The sequence below is a fragment of the Myotis brandtii genome, unplaced genomic scaffold (assembly GCF_000412655.1).
Source record: "Myotis brandtii unplaced genomic scaffold, ASM41265v1 scaffold1162, whole genome shotgun sequence".
Lineage (NCBI taxonomy): Eukaryota > Metazoa > Chordata > Mammalia > Chiroptera > Vespertilionidae > Myotis > Myotis brandtii.
Window position 1 is genome coordinate 476,799 of NW_005354021.1, and position 20,000 is coordinate 496,798.

The 20,000-nt window shown below is 42.5% G+C and overlaps 1 protein-coding gene across 4 annotated transcripts in view; it reads left to right on the plus strand.

The window, feature by feature from the left end:
• Positions 1–12,120, plus strand: part of CDK15 (cyclin-dependent kinase 15) — a 93,705-nt gene extending 81,585 nt beyond the window's left edge. For 3 of the 4 annotated variants that reach the window (XM_005858232.2, XM_014528809.1, XM_014528814.1), the window contains exons 13-14: positions 7,663–7,804; positions 10,824–12,120. In XM_005858232.2, the coding sequence (XP_005858294.1) occupies positions 7,663–7,772 (110 nt within the window). In that variant the 3' untranslated portion in view covers positions 7,773–7,804; positions 10,824–12,120. Of the gene's footprint in view, positions 1–7,662; positions 7,805–10,544 lie in introns of all 4 variants that reach the window. The other variant, XM_014528803.1, reaches the window with a different exon arrangement.
• Positions 12,121–20,000: the final 7,880 nt, after the last annotated feature.

Consider the following 20,000-nt stretch of genomic DNA (forward strand, 5'->3'; position numbering starts at 1 on the left):
CTCTCCCTTCCTCTCTGAAGTCAATAAAAATAAATTCTTTAAAAAAAAAAAAGTATAAAAAACAGTCTCCTTTTCGGATAGGGAACACCGGCCGGTGATCAGAGTTCCCAACCTGTAGGGACACAGAATGTGTATCCCCGTCCCCGGTGGGGGGCCCAGGCATGAGAATTGTGCAAAAGGAAGACATGCTCTTGGGAGTGGTTTGTGAAGGGAGTTTCCTTTGCCATAATTCTGCAAGCAATGTTGCTCTCTGGTGACAATTCAGAGTGGAGTGTGATTTGGGGCTTATATTTCTATCCGTGTATTATTCCGGGTGCAGGATAACAAAGTTGTCGCTTTAAAATCTATTGTTTCCCCTTTGATCTGGGAGACGCCAGCTCTCACTGTCTGCCCTCTGCAGGGGACGCCTTAAGCATGAAACCTGCGACTGGGAAATAGGTGAAGAGAGGAAGGACAGCCTGAACCCCAGTGGGAGAGACCTAGAAATTCTTCCCCAAGTGCAAGCATGGCTCCCACCCCTCCAGGTGCATGTCACAGAGCCTGAGGCGTGCTGGGCAGCACTGAGGCTGTGGCAGTGAGCTGTGGCCAGAGGAAAGCAGGGAGTTGCTTGCCAGGAAAATCCAGGGATTCCGGGATCCGTTCCCTTTTGGGGAGCACTCCGAGGTGGAGAAGCGTGACCGTTAGAAGGACAAACATGTGGGGACTTCTGCCCAGCGCCGACGTTTTCCCTTATTGATTCTCGAACACCTGAAGAAACATTTGCCGAAGGAGAAATTACTGGGAGTCTCTCTGAAAACACACCAACGCCGCGCTAATCGCTTTTGCAGGTGGCTAGGCAGACGCTCTTCTCACCCCGTCACCGTCACCGGGACGGCCACGCCGGGGTCCTCCTGGCCCAGCCAGCAGAGCAGGGCGTCAGCTGGGGCAGCCAGGGCCTAAAATTAGGCTCTTGGCAACTCCCTGGTCTTAGCTGCAGTTTCAGCTTCTTCATTTAATTCCCTTTGCCCTCGGCTTGAACCTGGGCTCTGGGAAAGGAACGCTGTAATGGTTTTGGGGTGGGGAGAGCAGAAAACCATTAAGCTGCCCCTTCCAGAAACGGGCTCCACGTTGTTCCTGCCGGGAGCCGTCCAAACGTTACCCTCTGAGGGTTAGGACTGAATTTGGAAACTTGCCATGTGTTGAATCACAGACACTGATGCACAAAAGTATTTTTTTTTATTTTTAATCTAGGGCAGTAAATGCCACGCGATTGAAGAGTCTGGTCCTTAAGCCCTGGTCCTTGATCGCCAGGACATCAAAGGCCATCTGTCTTTTTGTGGATTGGACCCATCTTGCTTTCCAAATCCCAGGTGGAGTCCCTACCATTCTTTCCTGGGCTAACTCCCCCTTCTCCTTTAAACAGGTTTCAGCATCTTGGGGGGAAAACCCTAAAATTTAAAAGCTTGCAATTGTTTACAAGTAATTTTGCAAAAACAATTTACCAGAGTCCTTCTTGTCACACTTTCATTCTTGTAGGGAATGGGGTAAGGTATGGCATACCTCAGCCATTCATCACACCACGCTAGTAGCTAAGCTCTGGTCTGTCTTCGGCAGGCTGACTCATAATGCCCATTAAAACCTGAGTAATTTTTTGTTTTTTTCTCTAATAAAAGAACTTCAGGCCTCCTTTTAATACTATTTCTTTAATATGTTTGAAGATCCCTTGCTATCACTTTCCACACTTCTCTAGGCTGACTTTCTTTGACCTTCCTCTCCCCCCAAATATAAGTTCTGTTTCTCTCACTCTTTCATCATTTTGTTTCATGATTCTATTCTGAACCTGTTCCAATTATTTTGCTTACCTCTGAGATTATGGACCCAACATAGACTCAGCTTCCTAACATAGTGGAAGAATTATGTTCCAGTTCATTCATCGGAGATTTATGGGTGAGATGTTGAGGGATACAAAAATGAATTAGTCATGGACCCTGTCCTCAAGGAGCTTACAGTCCTTAAGAAAATGAGACAACTATCTAAACAGCTGCAGATCAAGTGTGAAGTGCTCTGGGTGTTCAAAGGAAGTGAAAAAAATAGCTCCTGGGGATGGAGGATGGCTTTGTGAGTGGGTCGTGAAAGATGATGAGGTCTGGATGGTTGGGGAGGAAGAATATCCAGGGAGAGGAATGTCATCCTCCTCTTAATACCATCTAACATTATTCTGAAGGTGTCTTTTTTTAAATAATAGTAGCCCAATTCTGACTTATATTTCATTTGGATTTTTACTCCTTATCTATCTATCTATCTATCTATCTATCTATATACCTTCTTCTTGCAACAATGTAAACATTCTTTAACATGTATTAGTGAAATTTAGTCTAGTTTTTATATACTAATGATATCAAATCTATTTATCGCTTTTATTGTCTATCTATTCAAAATTTAACCAGAATATTTTGTCATTCTAGAAGCCAGGTTTCAAGGGTGAGGGGTTGGCAGGGAAGAGAGAAGGGAGATTCTAAACCAGGTTTCTTGCAACAGTGTAAACATTCTTTAACACGTATTAGTGAAATTTAGTCTAGTTTTTATATACTAATGATATCAAATCTATTTATCGCTTTTATTGTCTATCTATTCAAAATTTAACCAGAATATTTTGTCATTCTAGAAGCCAGGTTTCAAGGGTGAGGGGTTGGCAGGGAAGAGAGAAGGGAGATTCTAAACCAGGTCTCTGGACTCTATTCTGCCTCTGGGAGTTTGTCACCTAACTCAGAAACTCCCTCTACCTTTTAAATCCTTTATTAATCAGTACTCAAGAAGCAAGTTAAGAAGTGTCCTCCATAACATACCTCTTCACCTTCTATGCCCAAAGTTGTCCTCAACCCATTCCAGTCCATTAGGTGAGATGTTGGATTGAGACCCAGCTCATGGGGTTGCATACGGTTGTGTTGCTAGGAGAAGTCTGGGTCAACCAAGTCGCTCAGCCCCACCAAGCCCTTAAATTGGTTCAATTTGTTAGCATGAAAAAGTCTCCAAGTAAAGACAAACCTTTCAAGAAAGAATTAGAGACCTTTGAGTGGAAAAGGATCTTAGAGACTTGCTGTTTCACATTCTCGTCTTTATATAGAATCATCATATAAAGATCATAGATGAATCCCTGGCACCCAGGGAAGAATAAGAGTGGTTGCCACTTGTTGGACATCTATGTGCTTTACATAAATTCTTATTTAATCTATACACTAATGGGTGAGGCTGGCATTCTTATCCTCGTAATTCGTGCACGGGTAGGGTCCCCAGGCCTGGCTGGCGATCAGGGCCAATCAGGACCAGCAAGCCGGGGCCTTCCTTCCTCAGCTGCCGGCTGCCGGCCGGGGCCTTTCTTTGTTCTGGGCCACCCCCTGGTGGTCAGCACACGTCATAGTGATCGATGGAAATACCAGTCTCCCGGTCAAACTCCCAAGGGGACACTTTGCATATTAGCCTTTTATATATGTAGATTAGAAAACTGAGTCTGAGAGAGGCTAAGTAAATTGCTCCGAGTTACACAGCTAGTAAGTGGGAGAGCCAAGATTGGACTTCAGACTCTCAAGCCACTCTTTCATTTTACTTATTGCTGCTCCCTAACGACCACATGGGAACTTAGTAGCAAAATGCAGATTGGAACCAAGATTTTGATTCCCATGACCTTTCCACGGTCTCATGTTCTATCTATGTTTATTTTAAAGCCTTCCCAGGAAAGTTTCCATATGTCCCCAGGTAACATGTCTAATATCTCACAATGAAGAGGGCTCCATTTATGTTTAACAGAGACCCCTGGCCTATTGTTTTAGTTTCTGTTCTTTTTTTTTAATACAAAAATCACCTTGGGTTTTTCAATTTCTTAATCAATGGTGGTTTATTTTTTGTTTCACTATAATTCGTTCAATTTTATAAGAAAAATGTTGGGAATCCAATGGAAAATTGGGCAAAGGTATAAAATAGCAATTTCTGCAAAGGGAAAAAAATATATCAGCACATGGAATGAATAGACAGTCTTACTGGTGATTAAATAAATACAAATAAATGTTAAATTAGTTCATTTTTTCCCTTAATCTAATAACTCCTAGTGTTTGTGAGATTATGGTAAAAGAATTCTCTGCTCATGTTGGTGTCAGTTGGGGAAATCTTTGCAAAGCATTATGGCATACATATCAGCAGTTATAAAAATGGTCACAACTTTCAACCCTATACTTTGTTTCCTGGAAATTATACAAAAAAAAACCCACAATTAAACAGGGAAAAAAAACCCCTCTGTGCATAAAAATGTTCATTGCAGTGTTGTCTACGATTTTGAAAAATTACAAAATAAAAATGAAAGAAACAATCTAACTATTCAACACTAGAGAACCAATTGAACAAACATTGGCGTACTGACTCAGCGCACAGTACTACATTACCATTTCAAATCATTCACAGGAGTGTGCGGTAATATGGAAATGTTTATGCTATGACATGAGCTAAAAGTAGGATACAAATTACATATTATGATGCACCTGTGAAACGCGTTATACATGTCAACAAAATGGAAAGGTGGGATATAAAAATAAAAATGCTCTTCCAATTTAGGAGGATTGTGGGTAATTTTTTCCTCTGGTAAAGTTTTCTTTAATGTTGATGTTATATTGCCTCTATTGTTAAAAGAATGAAGTCTGGCAAACGCTGCAGGGAGTCTAAGCTCTGAATTGAGAAGTAAAGGACCTGAGATTTCTCCTTTTCCCCCCAATGTAAGATGCATTATGGACCTTCATAAACCTCAATTTCTCAACCCGCACAACGGGTTAATACTCGTTTCCTTTGTCCCAGATTGGCAGAATGTTTATTTTATAAAGCTTTTAACTCACTGAATGTAAGGGTCCATATAAATTTGGTCCTGGGAGAATGAGAGGTGGGAAGGAGAGGAAAAGATAAATAGGCACTAGTTAGTTATATAAGGAAAGATCATCTGCTTTCATCGGAAATGCGTATGTGCTGTGCCCCTACTCAGAGGTTTAAGTGAACTCCTTGTTAGTTAGCAACTTCCATTTAAAGCCCCGTATGATCCTTTGGGCTTTACAGATGTGAAGCTTATATGCATACACACGAGCTAAAATGACCGCGTGCTCACACGGCTGTGTGCACTCGGAATAATTCAGTGCACTTAGCAACTCTGGCTGATGGGCTGACGATGGGTGAGAGTCGTGCAAAAACCACGTGACACGAGAAAATACAGGACATTTTGAAATGATGGTCTTATTTCCAAGCTTTCTTTTTAACTTGTGCTCTCTCTTTTAGCCATTACAGACAAGTAGAAGAGATTTGATTATCCGGTTTCCTTGAAAGGTTATTTAGCTCCTCAATCCCATTAAGTCGCTTTCTGCACTCCAGTGCCCTGCGCCTTCCCCCGGTTCTCAGCCAGGAAGAGTAAATGGAGACACCAGGATCGGATTTCTAAAGGAAGGAAAGTTAAAGCAAAGTTTGAAAGGGGTGACAGGAGCTTAGGAACTCAATTAGACTGAAAGACAACTATCTCATTATCCTGTTCCGAAATGATCTGAATACATAAAACTCTAAAAGTTTTAAATAAACTTGTCCTACGGACTGTCTAGATGACTGCAAATTCTTCTCAAAAAGTGTTTAAACACCCACTTTCGTATTTATTTATTCTAAGCGCGAGCGGCCGCGATAATTATGCTGTCAGACTCAGTAAGCTAATGAGGAGTCAGCCAGTGGAAGGCTTTGCGTTTGTGAGATTGCTGCAGGATAGCTGCTCAGATGCTTCTTTCCTTCTTTCTTTTTCTCTTTTCTTTTCTTTCCTTTTTCCCCCCAATGAATTGGGAAGGAGAGTGGGGCAGCCCGTGGCCAAATTGGAATCCTTTTGATTAACTGATTGCTTTCCCAGGACTGTTCCGTCAGATAGTGTCTCTCTCTCTCTCTCTCTCTCTCTCTGTCTCTCTCTCTCTCCCCTATTTTTCCCCTCACTCCCTTTCTCTCCCCCCTCTCCCTCTTCCCTCTCTCCTTGCTTTTGAGAAGCTGCTGCTCTTGAGGGGCAAGGAAGCCTCAGGGGACCTTCATGTCACTGTCCCCAAGGCCAGAGGACTCTCCCCCCTGAGGGAAGTTCCCAAGACGGTTCGGACTTGTGTTGATTTGAGAGTAATCCATCGTTTCTGCACTGTTTATTTTAGCTGCTTGACTGTTTATGCTATGGCATGAGCTAAAAAGGAAGTTGAATATAAAATTGCATATTAAAATGCACCTCTGGAAATGTATTAGGCGTATCAACAAAACTTGATGTCTCCCCTTTCAACCCTGGAAAATATGTGTTTCCAAGCCCAAGGGGCCAGGCCACAGATCACTCACAGCGTCAGTGCAGGCCCAGCGAGGCGGAGCCCGCTCTGCAGGTTTAGTTCCTCCCTTCGGGTGTGAGCAGCTCCCAGCAAACAATATTATTCAGGCGTTTTAGGCCCTCGGTGCGCCAGATCTAGAAGCTTCTCTTTTTGTAAACTGCGGGACATTTACAGCCACACGGGTTTGCGCCGGTTGTGAGCCTGGCAAAGCCATGCCCGTGTGGAAAGATGCCCTAGGAGGTGTTGTGGGTGTGCTCCGTGACAGTGTGGCTGTCGCCTCTTACTTTTGCTCAGTTGAAATCTCTGCTGATGCTTGTAACAACAGCTATAGTTGTTAAAAGTATATCGTGTATCAGGAACCACCCAAGATGTTTCGTATAGGTCTTCTTCAGACATAGAACAATCTGCAGATGAGCCCCTTAACATGTTACCTTGAGGAGGTCTCGGCCCATGACGTCAGCGTAGGAAGCACCGGGAACAACACACTTAGCAGACACGGGCATTTACAATCACACGAACTGCCCGCACTCTGCTACCCAAATACATCAGTCAGATGACAAATGTACTATATCTTTTTTCAAAAAAAGTTTTAATTTACAAAAGTTGCATTTAGAGTCTATTTAAATAGATTGCCTAAAGGTATCTAATGTAACAGGGTCTGAAACTTTCCAAAACATACCTAACCCAGCAAGGCGCCCATTGCCTATCGTCCCTGGGAGAAATGTTCAGACTCCTTGGCTTGATAACTAACTCCCTTCACCTTCTAGTCCTATTTTTCCGATTTTATCTTCCAGTTCGCCTTGCTCTAACCATGCACAATTACTGGCAATTCTCTCAAACACTTTGCTTCCTTCATGCCTTTCCTTAGGCTGACCCCGCAGCCAGAAATGCCCTCCCTAGAATTCCTTGACTATTGATGGGACCATCCTTCAAGGCACCTAGGGCCTTGCCCATGCGTTTCCCAGGCTCCTTGTAGACTTAGGGGAAGGGCTGTCCTGGTTCTTTGTTTGCACTTTTGGCCCTTGTTTGTTAGTGTGTGTGTCTCCCCGTTCTATTCCTACATTTACCACCTTCCACACCTAGGCCTTACCCGAGTGTTCATTTGGTAAACATGCATTGAAGCAGATTGAACAGGAGCCGCTTGACAGATGTTAGCAGAATCGGTGAAGTCAGTTATCCATGAGTCAGTGTAATTTATTGGTGGGTACGTCTGGCTCATATTTTGATGTCTCTTCGGGTGACAAATATTACAAAGACATAAAATGTACACCGTGAAATCCCAGGAAATAATACGTTGGTGCTTTTCTCCTTTTTTCCCATACAGAGGAGTCTTTGTTTACAGTTTCAGGAGTGGGGCTGAAGCCAGAAATGTATGACCTTTTGGCTTCCTACCGGAAAGGTCACCGCACAGGCCACTTTAGCAAATGCTGGTGAAAAGGAAGGGCAACATCGCCCAGATCCTTCAGGTAAGTGGTCCCAACAGAGAGGCTCCTAGTGGGCAGGATTGAGAAGTGATCGCCGCCCGGAGGGGAGACCCTGGTTCACAGACCCGGAGCACCTCTGCCCTGTGTCTGGCGCTTCATTCCCTCTCTAGGGACAGGCGGCCCTGCCTCCTCCGGCTGTGAAAGAGGGCGATGCTGGGCACCACCTGTCTCTCCCACTCCCAGAGGAGTGGCAAGGCTCCTAGACAAAGGTCATGGTGAAGCCTTCAGCTGACATGCGTGGAATAAAGGGTTACAGCTGTCATACTGTATTCCCTTAACTACAGCATTTCCTCTGTCCGCCAATAGGACACAATCAAAGGTCAGGGTGACCAACCATCCCTGTGCATTGAGCCTGGGGGTGTCTTGGGACTGTGGGACGTTTGGTGCTAAAACTTCCCTGTGCATTGAGCCTGGGGGAGTAATTCTATTCTCATAAGATCAGGGATGTTTAGAATTATAGCTATTCCTCAGAGCATTTTATGAACTACCTAAGTTTGTATTTTGACAATATATAATTGGAATTACAACCGGCAATACAATAATGTGAAATTTCCCCAGCAGAATGTTTTCTAGGGCAGAGATTATACTGTGTAATTATGCCATTTAAAACCCACTAGTTATGAGAATAGAATTACTTTAGCTACATTCTAAACAGTGTGGGATTTGTGCTTCATAGAATTGGTCACCATGTCCCTGGGGTGTCTTGGGACTGTGGGACGTTTGGTGCTAAAACTGACCCAGTTCCAGGTGAGCCAGGATGCTTGGTCGCTGTGGTGGTGCAAGTGACCACCTGACCTGCCTCCATATGCCAGAGAAGACCTGGTCCAGAGCCTGGCCCTGACCAGGAGGCGGTTTTAGAGGCCAATGAGAGTCAAGTCATCACTACTACAGGCTTCTTAGACTACACCTTCTGGGAGTTGTTACAGGGAGTCCTTTCATTCAGGGTGAGTTCAGGAGTCATCCACAAATGTCCCAGACACAGCTGCTCTCAAGTGTCCCCTCTACCAACCAGGGGTAGCCCAGCCTTCCACAGTAATCTTGAGGAGGAAGAGGTGCTATGAAGGATTCCCCCAAAGCTACCCTAAAGGTAGTTCTGCTGTAGGCACAGGAAGCCAGGTGGGGCAACCCCCAAAGCTACCGTAGTACAGACATCCCTCGATGCTACAAGAGCACTTCTCGCACCAGGCCTTCCGTGGAGGGCAGAGGGGAAAGTGATCTAAACAGAGGACTCAAGGTGGGACCCACGCATAGAGCCAGCCAGCCATCCATCCTTTTAGGTGACTCTGGCTAGATCCCAAGCCACAAACCTTAGACTATGATTTGGCCACCCATTTGGCAACCACGCTTGGCTCTGCTTCCTAACAGAACTTTTGGGACCTGAATGGTCACCACTGGCATACTCCCCCACCCCCCAACTTTGTTCACATGGCAGGATTCAGCTCTTTGCCACTTTGTCTCGGCTCTCTCCTTGGCTGTTGATATCTAAAGACATGATGTACACATCTAGGAGTCTCCCCTCTGGAACTTATAAGAATCTTAGAAATTTGGAAAGATCAGGGATGTTTAGAATTATAGCTATTCCTCAGAGCATTTTATGAACTACCTAAGTTTGTATTTTGACAATATATAATTGGAATTACAACCGGCAATACAATAATGTGAAATTTCCCCAGCAGAATGTTTTCTAGGGCAGAGATTATACTGTGTAATTATGCCATTTAAAACCCACTAGTTATGAGAATAGAATTACTTTAGCTACATTCTAAACAGTGTGGGATTTGTGCTTCATAGAATTAACAACGACAGGGATGGAGATGGTTTCAGATGGTGGTGCTACATTAAGCATTTTTATCACTTCTATTGTTGTTATTTTGTTTTATTTAGAACCTGCCTCTCTGACCAATAGTGACTTTTCACGAAGATTTGTTCCCTGTAGATGTGAATTGGTCACAATGGAAAATTGGTTAAATGCAGGGTGGCAAACGTGATGCCTATGCCAACAATTGAAGGAGGGCGGGGGCCTCTACTGGAGTAATCTCACCATGTCCCTGGGCCCCTGGTACTAATGCAAGGAGATAAAACCCATCGGAGATGAACCACAAAAGGGAAAAGCTAAAGCAATTAAACTGCTTAATAAATGGCTTGGTATCAGCAAAATCTGGAAGTTAAAGAGACTAAAGTGGTAATCAGCGGACACTTGGGGCCTGAAAGTCTTTTCCACTAAATTGAATTTATGTTAAAATATTCACTTTTCAAGAGATTCAAAATGTAAATTGGGGTATTAGGACTTATAACTGCCAGCAGTGCCTCAACATTAAGACTCTTAAAAGACCCTCAAAATGTCAGTTTCAGGTCTGGTAAAAATGTATATGGTGTCCACAGTGGAGACATAGAGGGGACTAAGATTTACTGTGCATATACCATGTGCCAGGCACTTTACACATCTTATTTCAAAGCTCGGTGTGTTTTGAACAGTGGGGTGTGAAGTGGTGCAACTATAGTCTGTAGATCCAAAGAGAGATTTTGATTATTTTAAAAGTTTACCTAGTTCTTATTACCAAGGGTAAGATGCTGCCTCTGTTACCATTTATTATCACCTTTTCTATCAATAGATATAATTCCATCAATAACTTTGCAATAATCTTTAACAGATTTTCCTTACTCAATCTGTACAATGTCATTATTATTATTTTTATTTTGTTTATTCTTCATTTACGTCCAGGGCTGCATTACTGCTGTTTCTGTTTTAATTTGCTTCAGCTTACTGAGAAGTTTCTAATTTAACTCCACACTGGACCAGGATTTTAAATATCACCTGTGACCTGAAATATTTTAAATGTATTATGTCCACGGTACATCATACTTGAAGGAAAAGCAATGGAAGGCTATTGCTATTGTCATTTGCCTAGAATTTCACAGTGATTGGCTCAAACATTAGACATCCTGAAACAGTCTGAGAAGAGGACTTCTGAGTAATGCTGTCCCTTTCGTTATCTGATAGATCCCTGGCAGGAAGGACAACGGGACAGACGGGAGAGTGACAATGGAAAGAATTCAGAGTCTGGGCTTGTGCTTACGGAAGCCTGTCACTCCTGTGTTCACTTACAATTCCTCCCAACAAAAGGACTTCTGTGGCAAGGAGAGGATTCGTCTAAGGTTTAAAACAGCCTCCAGAGAAGATGGTTTCTTGGATAAAGTTGTCGACCAAAGGACTTGCTTAAGACTCTTTGTTATGATTTCCTAGGGCACTCCTTCCCTCGCTTCCTGCACCATCAAAACACTTTACCGCCCCACCCAGCCAGATTTTAGGAGTTTGGATTGAGCTGCTGCTTAGAATTAAATTTCAGTTTATCTCCTTCTATTGAATCCTAATTGTCTGTGATGATTGCAAAAGTGATGAGGAGCCTAAGCTCTGATTTGATGGTGGAGATACTGGGTAAACAGATAGGAGCAAAGAGTTCCAAAGACGTAATTCAAATGCTGTTGCACCATCAGACATGCATGCATATGTGCACACATGTGACCCTGAAATGAAATGGGAGATTTGTCTCGACTAACACATGTATCATCTTCTTCAATGACTCCTTCTGAAAGAAGCCAGGACAACTCAAATTACTTTGTCAAAGGATCATCTACTCAGGAAATGTGGTAGCCTAGAAACCAGAGACCTTTATGGATCCTTCAGAAGAACAAGGAGGAACTCATTAAGAAAGAATTAAAAAATAGTACCTATCCACCCAAAATCTGAGATGGAAGAAGGGAAAAGGGATACAAACAGTCCAACGAAATCTACCTTAGTGAGTACTTGGTTTTGGTAAGGCATGTGACAAAGCCTGTCCAGATATACCTGAAATACAAAACTGTGTGGGCTGGGTGGATGGGACAGATATGTGAATTCAAAGAACAGTGGTTATTCAACCTAGAGAAAGGCTGATAGTGGTGTGTTACAAGGTTCAGTCTTGAGTGCCATTCTGGTCAAATATTTTTATTAATCAGTTGAGTAAAAATCAGAGAAGGTACACAATTTATTCATACAACCCACTGAAGTAAATACTGTTATTATTCATTTATTATTTCCATTTTACAAAGGAGAAAACGGAAGCTCAGAGAAGTTAACTCCTCCAAGGTAGTACACCAGAGTTAAGGTACAAAACTATTGAGATAGTAAAAGGATCAGGGGTTGCCAGGGGTTAGGAGGGAGGAGATGATGAAAAGACAGAGCACAGAGGGTTCTTAGGGCAGTGAAACTATGTTTGGTACTATAACGGCAGAGACATGTCACTATAAATTTGTCCAAATCCATAGAATGTACAGCCCCAAAAGTGAATCCTAATGTAAACTACACTAGTAGACTTTGGTCGATAATGATGTGTCAATGTAGGTTCATCAACTATAATGAATGTCTACTCTGTTGGGGATGTTGACAACGGGGAAGGCCATGCCTGGTGGGGGCTGGGGTATATGGGAACTCTCTGTAACTTCTGCTGAATATTTCTCTGAACCTAAAGTTGCCCTAAAAAAAATAAAGTCTTAAAAACAAACAACATGTAAATAACTAATTTGCAACAAGCCAATACAACCTTTATTCCAATCAAATTTCATCTGATTGAACTTCTTACACTTAAGGCTTAAAATGTCAACAAGTTAAATAAGGCTGTGACAGTGGAAATTGGTACAATATGAATTAGTAGTATGTCTGACTGACCACAAAAGATAATGCTACACTTTTAAGTGATATAAATGAAGGAATATGATGGTGTCACAGAGAGGGGATGGAGTTTACTCCTCTGATGAGATCACATCAAAACGATGAAGTTTAACTCTATCCATCACACTTTGAAAGAAACACCACATGGAAGTAAATATTTCTTGTGCATTTATTAGTTTACAGATCCAATTCTGTTTGATCCTCCTAAGACTAAGAGGTGGATGTAGCTCTTCCCCACTTCACAGAGAACACAGAATCAAATGTAAATAACTAGGATTTGATACTCAGACTCTGTCCCCAAAGTCTGTGGTTTTTGCACCCCTAGCCCCAGCTCTGTGCCACATGCTTCAAGAAGGGCTACGAGGAGAACAGAGGGCATGGGGATCAAGGCACAAGGAAGAACAGCTCAAGAGAGAAAACCCAGGAGACAGAGAAATTCCATCCAGAGGGTTGAGGGTTCTCACAGAGCAAAGTGGTTGGCCTTCTGCTGGGTGGCTGTGGAGCCAGGACAAATACGTAGAAAGCTCAGAGAAAGTGCTGTTTACACAGCAGGAAGAGTTCTCCAACACTTTCAACCTGCCACCAATGGAATGAGTTCCACACTCTAGTGGGCTTCCTCTGCACCCAGAAGATATGGAAAGCTGTAGGAGAGATCCTCATATTGGAGATTCTCTAAGGTCCCCTCTAATTCCAACATTGTCTGACAATGGCTTTGAACAGCTGTTGACAGACTATACTTGAAATTATAGTAAGATCCTATTGTTGCAAGAATGGGTAGATTTGTTTTATTGTTAAAAAGGGATTAAAAAATAGAAATCATCAAAATTATCCTCTTTAATTACAATGGAAGATAAATTATGCTTATGCCTCCTTCTTTATCTTTAATTCATACATTCACTTCTTTAAAAACTTAATAAAATTTTATATAAAACAGCAAAATACCATTCCACTCTTTCTTCCTTGATTTTGTGAAAGGAGCACGCCTGGTGTTTGTGCAGATGTTTTTCCTCCCATGTTTTTATTGATTCTTTTGTATGACATGCACCTGACTTTTTAAAAACATAATTTAATTTTGTTCAGTGTGATATGTGAGTTATTTTAGTGATGCTTCCTTACTTACTCACGAGTGCTACTCACCTAATATTTGCCTGCAGAGCTCCATGACTGGATGGCACTTCCTGGCCCTCTGTGGGTGGGCAGGGCTATCTTCGTGCTGGCCAGTGAATTGTGAGTGGAGGTGATATGTGTCACTTCCAGGCCCAGCATTCATTTGATTGCCAGTGCAAGACCCTCCAGATCATTCTTCTTTTCCCTCTGTTACAATGATCAGAAGCATTCAGGATGGCCCCAGAATGAAGAGACGTAGAACAGAGTCCTCTGATGACATATGATGGATGTGTGGCGGGAAAGAGGAATAAACCTTTATTGCTTTAAGCCACTAATATTTTGGGGTTGTTACTGCAATACAGTCTAGGTCTAGCCTACCCTGACTAGCAGCACCAGGGCAAGTAAAACATATATCTGCACTGTCCAATATGGTAGCTACCAGCTACATGTAAATTCATATTTACATTTAATTAAGTTCAACATTCAATTCCTCAGTCCCACTAACCTCATCTCAAGGGCTCAATAAGTACATGTGGCTAGAGCAGTGATGGCGAACCTATGACACGCGTGTCAGAGGTGACAGGCGAACTCATTTTTTTGGTTGATTTTTCTTTGTTAAATGGCATTTAAATATATAAAATAAATATCAAAAATATAAGTCTTTGTTTTACTATGGTTGCAAATATCAAAAAATTTCTATATGTGAGGCTGGTAGCCTATCCTGACTAGCAGCACCAGGGCAAGTAAAACATATACCTGCACTGTCCAACATGGTAGCTACCAGCTACATGTAAATTCATATTTACATTTAATTAAGTTCAACATTCAATTCCTCAGTCCCACTAACCACATCTCAAAGGCTTACTAGAGTTAAGTTAGGGTTTTTCAAAATGCTGGCACGCCGAGCTCAAAAGGTTCGCCATCACTGGGCTAGAGGCAACCTTAATGCCCAATGCAGATACACAACGTTTTCGTCGTTGAAGAACGTGCTGTTGAACAGTGCTGAGCAGTGCTTGGGATTTTCATGAGTTGGTAATGATATCTTCTAAGTATAGAAGATAATATCAATGATTTCTTGATATTTTAAGTATACATCTAATACCGCCTTGGCGTTATTCTCCAAAAGTTTCACCTCTTTTAAATGAAATCTCTGGGAGCGTCCAGTGGAGGTTACCTTCTGGAGGAAAATACATCACTCAAAGCGGTTCCATTTCTTAGAACTGAAGGTCTTTTCCTGAAGGTTACATTGACACAGAGGATTACCGCCTTTTTGTTACCCTTGACACCTTTTGTAAATGAATTCCCAGAGTAGTTTTATTTTAGTCCTTCCTGTCTGAAGCTGTTCACATTCTCTACTCCTCACGCTTCTCTCTCCCTAAGCTGCTTAACAGCACCTGGTGTAAGATCTGAGGTGTTCAGTAATGAATTCATTCAAGTTTATTAACATGCTTGTAAAATTGTGTTTCTATCTTAAGAGCTAACATTGGACACTTCAATAAAATCTTGTGGGAGCCCAAAATTGAACCAAAATATAAAGTAAACCAACCCATCTATTGATTAATTCATTCAACAAACATCTAGGCACTAGAAATACAAAAATTAATAGTCCCTCCAGGGGTCCTATAACCTAATGGAGAGTTAGATGGAAATAAATACAAGACCAATGACAACATATCAGTGTGGCCTGTCACAGAAGAGATGACAGTTAAGCCTTGAAGTGAGAGTTTGCCAGGCAGGCAACTGAGGGGATGAGAAGATATACAGGAAAATATAGAAGGCACAGGATATATTTAGCTGTAAAGAATTGAAGACCCTAATTCAATGTCTTAATGCATGGGGATATTATTCCACACAAGAAGTCCAGAAGTACCCGTTGGTTCCAGGATTGAGTAATTTGAGGGGTCAGCATCACTGACAACCCAGGTTCTTTCTGTCTTTTTTTCTCTTCGTCTTCAGCATCCTTTGGCCTTAATCCTCAGGCTGGTCCCTGTCACGGTCACAAGATGCTGTCACAGTCGCAGGCATCACACGCAGGTACGATCGTGTCCAGTTGAAGAAGAGGATGTCCCTTCCCATGTGCTTCTTTTTCAAAGCCCCCTTCTCTTCACATCTTACTGTTCAGACTGGCACACTCCTCTCCTAAACTGCTAGCAAGAGAAGCTAGACGACTGCTTTAGAATGGCCAGGATTTGCTCCTGACCTGAAGCTAGGACTTCTCCTGATGTTCATATTCCTGAGTAATCAGTTTTCTTTTAACTGAGGAAGAAGTGGAGAATGACAACCAATAGAATCTGCCACAACAGCTAACCAACTGTGGTTCTCCTGGTTTGGGAGTGGGAGGAGGGGTGAAGAATGGCTGCAAGGATTCCCATCTGGGGCCTGGATGACGTGTAAGATCATTCAGAGTCAGGTAATTAGTTTGGGGGAGAAAGTTATGAGCTTATTTCTAAACATCTTGAGTTTGCCATGTACACCAGACAATTGGAACTACTGGTCTGGGACCAGGAAATGAGGACTGGCTCTATGTGGTCATCCCCTACATAAGGCTGTCCTTGAAGTGCCAACGATGTGATTGCCCAAGAGAACACAGACAAAGAGAAGAAACCCTTCTCCGTGCTTTCATTGCCTCCTTTGTAAAATGGCGGTGATAATAATATCTATCTCATAGAGTTTGCGTATGAGGATTAGATGAGTTAATACATTTAAAGGATTTTAAACAGTGCCTGGCATGTAATAAGCACTAGAAAAATTAGCTAATAATAGTGGTGGTGGTGGTGGTGGTGGTGATGGTGGAGTAGTGGTGATGGTAGTGGTGGTAATAGTGGTGGTGGTGGTGGTGGTAGTAGTGATAGTGGTGGTGTTAGTGGTGGTGGTAATAGTGGTGGAGATGGTGGTAGTAGTGGTGGTGGTGGTAGTGCTGGTGGTAGTAAGGGTGGTAGTGCTGGTGGTGGGGGTGATGATGGAGGTGGTAGTCATATGGTGGTAGTGGTGCTAGTCACAGTAAAGTAGAAGAAAAAGAAAACAAGGGAAGTAAAGGTGCCAAAGCCATGGGGTTCTAGGTAGCAAGGTAAGACAGGAGTCCAGGGGGACAATAAAAAAACAAGCTAAAGCTTTAAAGGAGTTAGCCGTGGCTAGTGTGGCTCAATTGGTTCGAATGTTGCCCTGTACACCAAAAGGTTGCAGGTTCGGTTCCTGGTCAGGGCACACGTGGAAGGCAACTGATCAATGTTTCTCTTTCACACGGATGTTTCTCTTCTCCTCTCTCTAAAAATCAACGAACATGTCCTCCACGGAGGAGTAAAAAAATAATAAGACAATGGATCAGCACAGTGAGCCTGGCTAGTTAAAGTTGCAGGCACTTTTACAACAAACTGTACTTGGGTTTTATTAATCTCTTGCTCTATTAAACATTCAAAAATGAAGATTAGTCCTTTGGAATATAGATATTTTTCTCTCTAGACAAATTTTAATTCCTGCAAGCTTGTATGAAACATAATAACAGCATTGTGGGTTTTTGTGTCTGTGTCTTCTCTGAAATTTTTTTGGTCTTTTAGTTTATAGGTGTTTTTTCGTTTGTCATGTTTAAATAATGTTTGAGGAAAGATCTAGAGGATTTGAGGCAGACTACACAAAACACCAAGCTAATAGCACTAACTACAGAGCCCACTACAATGACCACAACAGGCCACACATCTCTCAAAAAGACAATTCCCCAAAAGTGTGGCTAGGGAAGGCAGATAAAAGACTGAAGTTGGGTCATGTGACAGGTGTCACTTGAGTACCGAGACTGGGGCTGGAGATAAAAGCCCGCTTCTTCTGGTCATGTGACACAGCTTCATTACTCTCCCAGCAGGGGGTTGGAGAGTCTGGATGCCATTTTTACTTATTTATTTATTTGTGTTTTTTCCCCCTTATTCTGTGATAATGAGAAAATGTTTAAACTCCTATCTGTGTGTTTAAACATTTCTCCCTGCTGACAGCAGCAGGGTACCCCTTGATCAACTGTCAGATTGGATAGTGCAATTTTTCTGGAAAGTAAACAGCATGTTAGCTGGTTGGAAATAATTTTCTGTTTATTGGTAGCTGTTAGCCTAGGAGTGATGGAGCCCTGTGACAGCACTTGTCAAGTGAGGAATAAGAAACAAGATTGGAAATACCTTTAAGACATAGCTCTGACAGTAAAGCCTTACTGTTTTTTTGATAGAAATGTACTCTAAAAAAGTTAAATTAAAATGGGCAAGAAAACTTTTCCAGTGTTGCCAGCCCCTGGAGATCCTTCTGGCAAAACTGACACAGAATCAAAGGCACATTCATAGGGTGCCGGAGTTGGAAGTCACAAAATCCATCCCCCCCTGGCTCACCCCTGGGAAAACAGAGCCATGGCCAAGTGCCTTGAACTTGGCTCACAAATAAGAGGCAAACATAATATATACAAAGAAGCCATGGCTGGGTAGCTCAGTTGGTTAGAGCGTCATCCCGACATGCCAAGGTTGTGGGTTCCAACCCTGGTCAGGGCACATACAAGAACCAACCAATGAACGCATAAATAAGTGGAACAACAAATCAATGTTTTCCTTTCTCTCTCTCCCCAAAGTCAACAACAACAACAAATTTTAATTAAAGAAACATACATACACACACACACACACACACACACACACACATACACACACAAAGAAATAAAGGTCATATTTACTTTTCAAATTCATATGTGAAGATAAATGGAAAAACCTGGTGGAGGCAGTATGACATATGACCTACGTGTACTTAACAACTGAGTTTAATGGGTTATGTATAATGTGATCTTTTTCTTTGCATAGTGGCTAAAAAGACACCATCATAGTCTTTTGTTGATTAGTCATATTGTCATCAGGGGGGAAAAATGGCTCCAGTAGAAGTAATATATATTTACAAGCTATGTATAAGTCTCATCTATCTTGAGTTAGCCTAAGTCTGAGGTCCTGATTGGTCCCAGAATTTGCCTCATTTCTTCTTGATAGCTAGAAAAGATGCCTTCACTTAGATATTTCTGACAAATATGTCAAGTGCTCCATGTCTGAACGTATTCTCCCCCATATCATATACAAAGCAAAACAGGCTTCTTCATTCCCATTTTGGTCAACAGCATCACTGTCCACCCAATTGACTGGCCCCATCTCCCTTACCTCTGAAATACCTTCCAGTCTATTTTCTCTTCTCCATCTCCACTGCCAGGCAACAGACCTGTGGTTCGCACCTGCTGCATCAGCACCACCTAGGAAATGGTTAGAAATGCAAATTCTCAGTCCTCACCCCAGACCTACTGAACCAGAAGCTGTGAGCTGGGGCCCCACAAGTCTGCAGTTTGAGAACCATCACCCTGGCAGTGTTCTCCAGGCCTTGTCCAAAGGTCCCCTTACTGCCCTCCCAGCCACCAATTCTTTCTTTCTGGAGTATTCTCTATACCAGTGGTTCCCCACCTTGGCTGCACAATGGAATTACCTAGAGAGTTGTTTTTTAAAAACACCTATGTTTGGGTTCCTCTCCTGGGAACTCTTGTCCCATTGAGAAGAAACTGGGAGGTGTGCAGCAATGGGCATCAGATTTTTTTAAAGCTCCCCATGTTATTCTGATGTACAGCCAGGACTGATCATCACTGCTCCACACTGAAGCCAGGGCTGTCTTGTTAAAAAAACAAAGCAGATGGTGTCACTATCCTCCCTAGAAAGTCTCCATCCGCCATAGGATAATTCTTAATTAACTCTTCAGCATGGCTCCTGCGACCTCTCCCAATGGCTTCATTAACCTTGAGTCTCACTAGCTCCCCCTACACCCAGCCACACAGAATTTCTCTTCATTCCCCCAAAGCAGTATTCTGTTCATAGCCAGACTTTTGCACTTTCTGTTCCCTCTGCTTAGCAGCGGTTCTCAACCTGTGAGTCGCGACCCCTTTGGGGGTCGAACGACCCTTTCACAGGGGTCGCCTAAGACCATCGGAAAACACATATATAATTACAAATTGTTTTTGTGATTTATCACTGTGCTTTAATTATGTTCAATTTGTAACAATGAAATTGGGGGTCACCACAACATGAGGAACTGTATTAAAGGGTCGCGGCATTAGGAAGGTTGAGAACCACTGGCTTAGAGCGTCCTTCTTCTTTCTTTTTTTCTTTCTTTCTTTCTGGTGAATTCCTATTCAAGACTTCGCTCAAAGGTCACCTGCCCCCGAGTCAGCAGTCCTCTCCTTGGGGATCCCAGAGCTCTCTGTTGCTATTACATCATAGTATTGGTCCTATTACATTGTAATTATTAGTGACACATCTTCCTCCTTCACTCTAACTGATTGCATCAGACCAGGTCAGAAGTATGCTTAGCTTTTTA